At 45.8% G+C, this 11,361-nt stretch overlaps 1 protein-coding gene across 2 annotated transcripts; it reads left to right on the top strand.

The window, feature by feature from the left end:
* The first annotated feature begins 9,164 nt into the window (after window positions 1-9,164).
* On the top strand, window positions 9,165-11,123 carry LOC120703328 (very-long-chain 3-oxoacyl-CoA reductase 1-like). Of its 2 annotated transcripts, none has more exons than XM_039987364.1 (4): window positions 9,165-9,757; window positions 9,878-10,166; window positions 10,377-10,446; window positions 10,618-11,123. In XM_039987364.1, exons 1-4 carry the CDS (start codon window positions 9,412-9,414, stop codon window positions 10,897-10,899), a joined length of 987 nt encoding a protein of 328 aa, XP_039843298.1. In that variant the 5' UTR covers window positions 9,165-9,411; the 3' UTR covers window positions 10,900-11,123. The 2 variants fall into 2 exon arrangements, with proteins under 2 accessions (XP_039843298.1, XP_039843297.1); XM_039987363.1 differs by having other exon boundaries at window positions 9,181-9,757; window positions 10,628-11,123.
* Window positions 11,124-11,361: the final 238 nt, after the last annotated feature.

The raw sequence follows: 11,361 nt of genomic DNA on the forward strand, positions 1-11,361 counted from the left end.
ATGCTTAGTTGAAGATATCAAATGGGTTGATCAAGAAAATCAAGCAACACCCAAAGTAGAGAGATTCATGAAAATTCAAGTGATATTCAAATGGTATTCTCTCATGCAAGAAAAAAATCAAAGAGATGAAGCAAGCCAACCACAACAAGATAGTGCATTTGATGATAAGTGGTATTCATTTCATATGGGTGAAGAATGGTTTTCATATTGGTATTCATTGTCTTTACCAAGCTATTATAATTGGACTTCATGATGCTAGTTGGAGAGCTAAATTGGAATCTAATGACTATCCTCTACTCCAACATAGCAAGGTGAAATTACTAGACATATGCATTCATACTATACTAAGGACATGATTAGTGCATATAGTCATATATAGTGATCATTCATGAAAAATAAAATAATTTTAAATGTTTTATGATGCCACTATTGCTTCTATGCTTGATATGATCTAGTGGTAACATATGACTTGTTCATGAGCTAGTAAACCCAAGTAGTTGATCTAGAAAATGAGCTTTCAAGTGTTTAACTCAACATTATCAAGATAACCCTTAGAATGAGGTGTGAAGAAGCTTGTCATTGGTTCAAACCGAGTTGAATTATTTGGGCAAGTAGTCTACATCAAATCAAAGAGAAAGAAGCTCATGGAAACAATCTAGTTCAAGAATTGATTATCAATGTCAAATTCAACAAAGTGATCCATCATGATTTTACAAGTGATACTAGATTCAACAAAAGGTATATCATTGTATCTCTACAAGTGATATACATGGTCATACAAGTGGTATTCATTCAAGTAGATCTAGTGCAACAATGGTGGTTCCACAAGTGATCCTCAACTTTAAGTGATCAATTCAAATCAAGAAAGCTACCCTCATAAAAAAGAGCTCAAGATTCAAGTAAATTGACAAACACTTTGACATAGGGGGAGGAGCCCCACTACAAAGTATCAAGATCAAGAATCCTACTAGTGTCCTACATGTGGCATTTCAAGGTGGTCTTCATGCTTCCACATGTTGGTATTCAAGTGGTGTCAATTCCAATCAACTTGAAAGTGTCCATCAAAAATGAAGATTCAAGACTCAACCATCTACCCAAGTCCAACTCTTTGTATCAAACCACAAGCGCTTCATATGATTGCCTACAAGGGGTATTCAAGTGGTAACCCTACAAGTACAAGAGGTACAACTTCAAGTGGTAGCCATTGATCTTCACATGGCAAATTTCATGTGGTTTCAGCCCTTTTATGGTCATTGATGACAAAGGGGGAGAGAAATGAACAAAGATATGAATTATCCTTGGATGACAAAGGGGGAGATGAGATGAGAGTGCGATCATGGACATGGATCAAGAGGAGCAATATTGAGGAGGATCAATATTCTTGGACAAGAGGAGCACACAAGTAGGGGGAGCAAGCTCATGAACTTGGTTGTTTGCATTTGATATGTGCATATTCATGTGCTTGCTTGCGTTTGCATAAGTTTTAAAATTTTTATATGCATTGCTTGTGTGTGATGTATGCTAGTCATAGAACTTGATTGATGATTTGATAACTAGCATGCATAGATTGTAGCTAGACATTTTTTTAAGTGAATCAAGAGCCTTGCTAATTTTGTTGATCTCATGAGGTATCTTGAGTTTTTGATGAATGTCTAGTTACTAATTGATGCTAAGGAATGAACTTCAAGGATATAACTCAAATTGGTATCACGCTTCAAAGGTTTATCCTATATACCTTAGCATCACTAAGTAGTGATAACAATCCCACAAATTTCATATTTATGCATGTGTGTGAGTTTAAAACCAAATCTCTTGAGCACACATGTAGGGGGAGTTATCACTACCAAGTTGGATTTTTATGGTGCTTATCCAATCTTTTACAAGTGGTCTTAATGGTGGATAAGAAACATAAAATCCAAACCAAGTTAGCTATTTACACGTGTATGTGAAGTGCTAGCTTGGAATATGCTTAATTTCCATATCTTTGTAGAGTTGTCATCAATTACCAAAAAAGGGGAGATTGAAAGGCCCTTGTTTGGTTTTGGTAATTGAGTGACAACTTAGGTGGACTAATAAGTGTTTATGTTGAGATACATAGGAGATTAGTCCACACAAAGACACTAGTATGAGCAACATGTGCCATGGAGGAGAAATGGCTAAGGGTTGATGCTATGCTCATATAGTGTGATCGAGGAGCTCATTGCATACGAGACATGACATGGAGTTATGTGACCAAAGTGGAGAAGATCAAGACAAGGCTTGGCTTGATGGATCGGTTGCAATGGAGAAGGGCAAGTCAAGGCTTTGAAGCGAGGGACCGCGAGGCGGTGAAGCTTGGGCAAGATTTGGCGCCGATGGACCGAGGCAACGGTGAAGAGCGAGCAAGGTCAAGATCGATGGACCAAAGAGGTCATGTGATGATATGGAGTGGATCATATCTTTTAAGAAAGATCAAGCCAAGTGTTGACTCATGATGATGATCAAAAGGCTTGATGGAGTTTGGTGCTTGTGTGGCATCAACATTTGGGAAGATGAAATGGAATGCGCAAGGCAAAGGTATGACTTGTAGGGCATTTCATTTCCCGGTCAAAGGTTGTGTAGAGAAGTGCATGACTGGATTTAGGATAGATGGCCGTACTATCAAGAGGGGCAAACTTGTTTGCATATCGGTCATCTAGTGCCACTTGAGCGATCTAACATTGCGATGTTGCTAGGATCGAGTGGCGTGGTGAGATCAAGTGAAAATCCTTTGAAAATGTTTGTGAAATGCTAACACACATGCACATGGTTTTGTTCACGTGGTGTTTGCAAAAGAGAAAGAGTTGGAGTTGATATTTATCAACTTGGGGAAATAAGAAAGGCTTTTCGGTGTTCTTCGGAGAATAGGTTGGCTCTTGGAGTGAAATACTGTTTTGATCCATTGTGTTTTGGATCAAATATTCAATTGGGATGTGTAGCCCTCTGAATAAGCTTTCCATAGAGTCCAAGATCACCAAATTTGGACATTGGAGCTAAGAGCTATGGCCGTTTTACCGAGATACATTTCTGTTGGAAATAGACCTGCGGACGGTCCGCTCCTTGGGGAGGACGGTCCGCCGTTATCTCGGATGAGCTCGAACAGAACCGTTTTTGGCTCTGTTGGTGGTCCAAAATGAACTGCGGACCGTCCGGTCCATGGGGGCGGACGGTCCGCCTTTAAAAGCTGAAACGGGTGCAGAAACTTGGTAGTTCTGTCTTGGGTGTCCAAATTGTACTGCAGACGGTCCGGCCCTTGGGGGCGGACGATCCGCCTCCTACTGAAAATTCTGGGACAGAAACACTGCGGTTTCTGTGTGTGCTGACCTTTTGAACGGCGGACGGTCCGCCCCTGGGAGCGGACAGTCCGCCGATCACTTCCAGATTTAGTCAGAGACATTTGCAAATCGGTTGGTTCGAAGTTTTGAACCGCGGACGGTCCGCCCCAGGGGTGCGGACAGTCCGCCCGGGGCTCTAACGGTCGACTCTGACACATAATCATTGCAGTTCTAGCCGTTGGTTTTGAATGGCGGACAGTCCGGTTTTTGTGAGGCGGACAGTCCGCGAAAACTCTGTTTTCACGGGATTTGAGTGTAACGGCTAGTTTGGGGCCTCCCTCTATAAATAGAGGGTGTGGCTGGCCATTTGAAGGTGCTGAGCACCTTGGGGACTTGGTGTCCATGTGTGAGAGTGCTTGAGAGCCCTCTACTCACTCTAACTTGATAGTAATCATCCGATCGAGCGAGAGAGCAATTCTTGTGCGATTGCTTTGAGAGATTGCATCGAGTGGCACTAGGTGATCGTGTTGCAATCCAGTGTGCTTGTTACTCTTGGAGGTTGCCACCTCCTAGATGGCTTGGTGGCAAGAGGCTCCGTTGAAGGCCGCAAGAAGATTGTGCGGTGCTCCGGAGAAGAAATTGTGAGGGGTATTGTGCTCACCCCGCAGGAACCGCGAAGAGCAACTCTAGTTGAGCGAGACGTGAAGACCAACAAGTGGTCCGGCCGGATCATGTGCTAGAGCTCGGTGTGAGCACTCCACGTGGGAGAGTGTGACTTGAGAGTCACCACTAGCAAGAGGATCGGCAGCAACCTTGGAGCTTGTCTCAACGGGGATTAGCTTGGTGGCAACCAAGTGAACCTCGGGATAAAAATCACCGTGTCAATCTTGTCTACTCTTCTCGGTGGTTTGCATTCTCTAAATCACAAGCCTTGTATTTACATTCATCTATATCTTGTGCTTGTGTAGTTGCTCTCTAGTGATTAGTTAGCTTGTGTAGCTTGCTAATCATCTTCTTGCTTGTGTAGCTAGAAGTAGAGATCATAGTGTAACTAGTTAGCTTGTGTAGCTTAATTAGTTGCTCTTACTTAGATTGTGTAGCTAAGCAAGTTGAGCTCTTGGATTTGGATTCTGTATCCTTATCCTTGAGCATCTAGTGAGCTTAGGTTTGGCTTTGTGTTTTTGCTCATTAGAATTGTGTATGAGCTCCCCCGGTTTGTGAAGTACTAGTGCTTAGGCTTGTATGACTTGGCATTAGAATTGTTAAGAGAGCTCTTACTAGCTTGGCACTCCATTTGCTTTGTGTAGGATCTTTTTGGAGGTGCCTTAGAGTCATAGTTAGAGGGGTGAAGTCTTGGCTAAGCGAATAGTTTCAATTCCGTATAAGTTTCGGTTAGCCGGCGCAATTAGTTTTAGAAAGGACTATTCACCCCCCTCTAGTCCGCCATCTCGACCCTACAGCGGCCGACGCGCCAAGGACATTCGGAAGGATGGCGCGCCGCGGGCGCTCGCGGCACGTGGCAGACGCGCCCGGTCCGGCCAACGATGACGACACAGCGCCTGCCGACCAGAGGAAGAACGCCAGGTCATCCATCCTCGGCTGCGCTCAAGCTCGCCCCATAGCAACGGATTTGCGACAAACGGGACCCCGGCAGGCGCGGGGCCGGTAGGGGCGCAGTGGCTTAGCGTTCATGCTGCCACCGCGGCCGCCATTCTAGCCCTCTCTCCATCGCGCGTGCACGTCGAACATCCATCGGCGGTGCAGCGCCGGATTTGCGATGTGTTGCCTCCCACAACGGCTCCTCGGCAACAAAGTTTGTGACGACTCCTTGGCGGCGGGTGCAGCGGCTTGGCGGACGCGGGAAGGGGTCAACGAGGACGAGGTCGAGGCGTCCGACGAATTGAAGAGAGATGATAGTGGCAGCTGCGGCCGCGATGCCGTGAGCCATAGGATTGATGCTTTTCTTTGGATGGAAACACCATTTTTCCCCACTTCAAAGGGTATTTAGGTCTTTTCCCCTTGGCTCATCTATTCCTCTAACAGTGACCCCTAATAGAACTGACAGTAGTGTCAAATAGGCAACAAAAACTCGACTAGACGTCATATAGGCAAGAATTCAAGTTTGGGTGTCAAATAGACAAAGCTCATTATTTCTACTGTCAAATAGGCAATTCTCTCTATTAAAGATGCAATTCTGAAGAACTCGAATACGACTCTAGAAGTACTTGGAAGCTTGGACTACTCAGATACGAAGAGCTCCGGGGCTTGTCAGATCTAGAGCCATGAGACTACTTACATGGTACAGATCTTGCTACAATAAGAATAGGGCATGTCCTATACCTTAACGGGTTGTAATGTGGTCGGATACAAGTAGGACTAGTCGGTACAGAAGGAAACTACTGGACAGAGTATGGGTAGAACTCCTAAGCTTGTAGCAAGCTAGGATACCTGGATCCCTATTCCCCCAAGTATATAATGGTGGACAGGGACCCCCTCCACAGCAATCTACAACCTCAGGCAACATAAACCACCAAACAGGATGTGTGGTATTACGCAACTTGCTTCCCGGACCAGTTTAAAACTTGTGTGGCTTGCACCATCGAGTTCATGACCTTAGTGACACCCAGCCTACAGATCTACCATCTTGGGGTATCCCTCGGTGGGCTCGGTGAGGTAATACACCGCACCAACACGTAGAGCTAGAGAAAGCCCGAAGTCACAACGAGCCGAGGTCGTAGCATAGATTGGCTAGCCTACCCGCATACAATATATATCTCATGAAAAGTCAGGACACAATACAATATACTATCAAGATAGCATAAAGATCATACTAGGGATGACTTAGCTGAGAAGAAGAATTGTTTGATGAGTCGCGCAAATATATAATGATAGCAACAATATAGTATGAGAGTAAGTAAAAATTAAAGAAGCCGACGTGGCTTTGCATCTCATCCTATTTGGGTTGAGGCTATTGCATCAAGATGCATAAACCATACTAGGCATCAAGAAGAATGAAGTGAAGATGCATCAAGCTGTAGCAACAGCATGTACATGCTGTTTTGTTGTTCCTGAGCCATGATAAACATGCAGCCCAATGCATAAAATACTTGTTTTCGCCAACAACCACTTTATGGGTGCACTAAATTCTTACAACTAGGAGCAACCACTATGAGTGCATTAAATACTTGTGCATACCAACAACCCAACAACAATTGTATATCATCCTTCTCATGAGCCATGATCGACATGCAGACCATTATACATGCATTAAATACTTGTGTCTACCAACCACCACTTTATGGGCACATTAAATTCTTCCAACTGGAAGCCACCAGTATAAGGATGTACTTAATACTTGTAGCTACCAACAAAACCAGCAATTGTTCTATAACGTCATCATAGGCCATGATGGTATTCATACCAGCATATATGCATTAAATACTTGTGTCTGCCGACTAACATCGCTTTATGGGTGCGTTAAATTCTTACAGCCGGCAACAACCACTATATAAATGTACTAAATACTTGTAGCTGCCAACAACCCAACAACCATGTTACATAATCCAAAATGTTAAAAGACTTACTATTATATATTATTAAACCGCACGTGTTGATGCTTTCTAGCACGTGGCGTATAGCCAACAAGCAATCTACAATGTGGAACATAGCAAAGATGAAGCGTCCATCTCCACAACAAGATTTAACAGCTTCTAGCATCTGCCAGCTTCTAGCTTACATAGATATGTTCGTGGAATTAGCATGAGACGACTTAGAGAGTTGCAGGGTTTAGGGGGAGACCATCCTCAAAGCCATAGACTATGATCAGGAAGATCACAGACAGGTCCCAAAGACCTGATCCAGCATCAACTGTTGTAATCATTTTTTCTTGATGAGTTTTTTTTCCCACTGGGTTTTCTTATGCAAGGTTTTAATGAGGCAACAGGTGTGATGTAAGCTGATGCATGCGATGTACTCTTTTCTCATACCCTTTTTTTCCCACTGGGTTTTTAGGGTGAGTTTTTAAGGAGGCATAAAATTGGCCAAAGGGGAGTGTTGTAAATTAAAGTCAAAAGAATAGTATATCAAAGATGAACTTTGAAGGTGGCCAATTTATGAAGGCGAAGGAGAAAGTCTTTGGATTCACATTGCTGTAATTTGATCTTATCTTACCTTCTCTCCTGTAAATAGGATGTCACTCTAATCACAAGTGAAAAGCAGAAGGAGAAATACAGATAGTGACTCTTCCTCTCTGTGCTCTGTGTGCTCTTGTGTGTCCATTCTGTATTCTTGTGAGTACTACAAGCTGATTTCTAACACCAACTACCTATCTTTGAGCTCCTAACTTCAGGCACAATGGAAGCCATTTTTAAAGGATCGGAGGACCGCCTTCTTGTCGCTAGCAAGGTGCCCCCCTTTTCCTCCAGGGTTGTCTCTATTGCTTGCCTCTATTCAACGGCCACCAGCAATAAGGCGAGGTACCCGAACATCGCGTAATAATTTCATTTTTTCAAGGAGCAGCTTTTTCAATTCAAGGAACAAGGGACACTTCATCCGAGACTTTGCCATGGTTATCCACAGGGCAAAGCAGAGTTATTTTTCAAGAATTGTGCAATGGCTAGATTCCCATATTTAGCTTTGGGTGTAATTTCCTTTTCCCTTTCTTTTTGTAAACTTGTTGTACTCTCTTCTTTTTAATATATACAGTACGGGATTACACCCCTCCTGTTACATAAAAAAATAATAATAATAAGGCGAGGTACCCTGCAGTTTTGGGCCCGGCCGTTGGGCATGTAATTGGCCAGATCAATTTGAGAAACAAGATTATTATTATTATTATTCAAGAAAGTGTGGCAACAAAAGAGGAATTATATAGGCCGGCTACACGACGGTTGGGAGAAAGGTACCCGTTGCCTGCCTTCAGTTTATTAGCGATTTCGCGTGAAGCATGTGCACAACGTGATTGCGACACAAATTAATAAAGATGCTGCAGCTAGACGGACAGCGGCGACAAGGAGTGAATGGTACAGTCATATTTGATTACAACACTTAGGTGAGGCTGTGTTTAGTTCACGAAAAAAAATTGAGTTTTGGTATTATAGCACATTTCGTTGTTATTTTATAATTAATGTCCAATCATGGACTAATTAGACTTAAATGATTCATCTCGTATAAAACAGTTATACTGTGTAATTAGTTATTTTTTCAACTGCATTTAGGCCCTATTTGTTTTCGATTATAATCGGCTTATCGGTGGAAATAAGCGATAATTCCACCAAACATCTCGCTTATTTTCACTTCTGTGGTACTCCGAGATCTAAACTACAAGAAGCGAGTATAAGCTAAGCGAAAACAAACAGAGCCTTAATGCATCCACCTTTTTTGGGAAATTTTTTGGGAACTAAACATGGCTTGAACATCCACCTTTTTCAGGGCATACATATGTTTTTCATGCCACTATATGCCAGGCCAGCGTAGTTCATCGTTCACATTAGGTCTTTGCAACTGCAGCATAATTGCGTTAGCACGTTCATGTATATCAGACTGCACGCAAAGCACGCACGTTAAATTGTGGATATAGAAACTAAATCAAGCGAAGCACCACAAAGATAGCAAACGTGTGGCTCGCCCTGCAAAAGCCGATAACAGGAGGGTGGGTCATCAAGTCTACACTCTACAGTATGTGGCAGGAGTGCAGGCAAAAATGGGGAAAGAACGGAGGAATTCAGAGTTTCAGACCGCCAGGCACTGGTTGCTCATCTCCTTCCACTTCTTCCTCGGCTTCTATAAACACACCAATGTCAGCGTCCCATGCATGCGTCACATTTTAATTTATCTATCCACAAACACTCCCCATGCATGTCTGTGTCCCAGCTTTAATTAATTTTGTGCAGCTGGCCGGTTGGTTACACACTGCAGTACTGAACACACACTGCATGTGCTGCAGTCGTGCAAACTGTATGTAGCAATAGGTCTCAATCTTTCAGACAATCAAGGTGTTGGTGTAGATGCATATAGTTGCACGCCAACAGGAAGTTCTGATATAGTCGGGTTTCAGAAAACAGAAGCTCCATCAGCAGTTTCAAGAACAAGGGGACGAGGGAGAAGACATCTGCCGAGGATGACAGGAACGGCACCGGCGGCGTGGTTCATCTTCTTCTTGCTGGTTTTCGTCGGCGGCGTCTCCGCCGCGGCGTTCTCGTTCCGCCTCCTCGTCTACCTCGCGCTCTGCCTGAGCCGGCCAAAGGACCTGCGCCGCCGGTACGGCGCGTGGGCCTTGGTCACCGGCCCGACGTCCGGCATCGGCCGGTCCGTGGCGCTGGAGCTCGCGCGCCGCGGCCTCAACCTCGTCCTCCTCGACCTCGACGCCGCCAACCTCCAGGAGACCTCCGACGTAATCACGTCTCGCCACGGCGTGAAGACGAGGACCGTGGTGTTCGACCTCTCGCTCGTCGGCACCCCTCAAGGTGTCGACAGACACATCATCTTCTACCTAGCTATATTTGTGCATGTGTGCTTCGAGCCACTGGCACCGGCATCGGCGATCGACTCCCACTAATCCTCTGATCGACTTGCTTGGATGGCAGGCGACGAGTCGATGCGGCGGCTCCGGGCGGCGATCGAGGGCCTGGACGTCGGCGTGCTGGTGAACAACGCCGGTGTGGGGAGGCCGGCGGTGGCGTACCTGCACGAGGCCGACGTGGAGGCGTGGGTGAGGATGGTACGGGTGAACCTGTGGGCGCTGACGGAGGTCACGGCCGCCGTCCTGCCGGGGATGGTGGAGCGCGGCCGGGGCGCCGTACTGAACATGGGCTCGGCGTCGTCAGAGGCCATCCCCTCCTTCCCACTCAACACCATCTACGCCGCCACTAAACGGTATGCATTCCCCGCCACGATTGGATCATGCCTGCTAGATTGCACAATTCAGGTCGTACGTGGCTTGCAATCTACTAGAAGACATCCAAATTTAAGTGGCCTGGCCCACAGTACTGCATGTATCTTTGTGATTGCGATTCATAGGGCAGTGCAGTGACTGGAGTTTAAATTTATTCTCTCATGTACGCACGGTCTGTTCATCGTAAGCAGGTACGTTTCTAAGTTCTCGAGGAGCCTTTACGTCGAGTATAGAAGCAAAGGGATTGATGTGCAGTGCCAGGTAATCCGTGCACACCCCTGACAATTTTTGGCATTCAGATTTCAACAAGAACAGTACACTTTCTGATTTACGCAGTCACCTGCCAACAAACTTCAACTTCACTGCTAGACCAGAGCAACTTCACATGGGATACTTGCTCTTGCTTTCCATAATTTCAATGATCATCTGCAGTGTACTGCAGGCCCCGTTCTTCGTGGCGACCAGGCTGGTGCCCAGCGCCGTGCTGGACAACTGGCTCTCGCCGTTCGTCCCCACGCCGGACGCCTACGCCCGCGCGGCGGTGCGCTGGATCGGGCACGCCCCGCTCTGCACCCCCGCCGTCGGCCACCAGCTCCTGTGGTGCCTCGCCGGCGTCCTGCCGGACGCCGCGCACGACTGGCTCCGCCTGCGCGAGCACCTGCGGTTCAGAGCGCTGTTCCAGAGAGAGAGGGCGGCGATGGCGTCGGCAGCTGATTGGGGAGAGAATACGACGCACGCCAAAAAATGAGTTTTTTTTTTAGTTTGGCTAATAATGTGCTTGCTTGGCCAGCCGGAACTGATGTGGTTCCTACGGTTCACCCCAAACTGTGTGCATCATGAAGCTGTACGTGGTTCATTTGCCTCTCCTTGCTTGAGCCTGAGATTACAAGCGGGAGAACAAAAAATGAGTTTTGTGAGTTTTGCTACGGTGTTTGCTAGGCCTGCCGGAACAGATGTGGTTGGTTGGTTGCTGCTTGACCCCGAACAATGCAAGAGGGAGAACAAATATCTATCCTGCTGGTATTGCTTATCATGTTCACCCAATAATCCACACGCGTCCTGAACTCCTGATCATTACGCTTAGCCATTCTCCGTTTTCAGATACCGCGACCCCTGACGCATGAACCATAAGGTTGGGTATACAGCCATCAGCTTGTAAGCATACCGGAATTGCCA

Source organism: Panicum virgatum, chromosome 4K (genome assembly GCF_016808335.1).
Source record: "Panicum virgatum strain AP13 chromosome 4K, P.virgatum_v5, whole genome shotgun sequence".
Classification (NCBI taxonomy): domain Eukaryota; kingdom Viridiplantae; phylum Streptophyta; class Magnoliopsida; order Poales; family Poaceae; genus Panicum; species Panicum virgatum.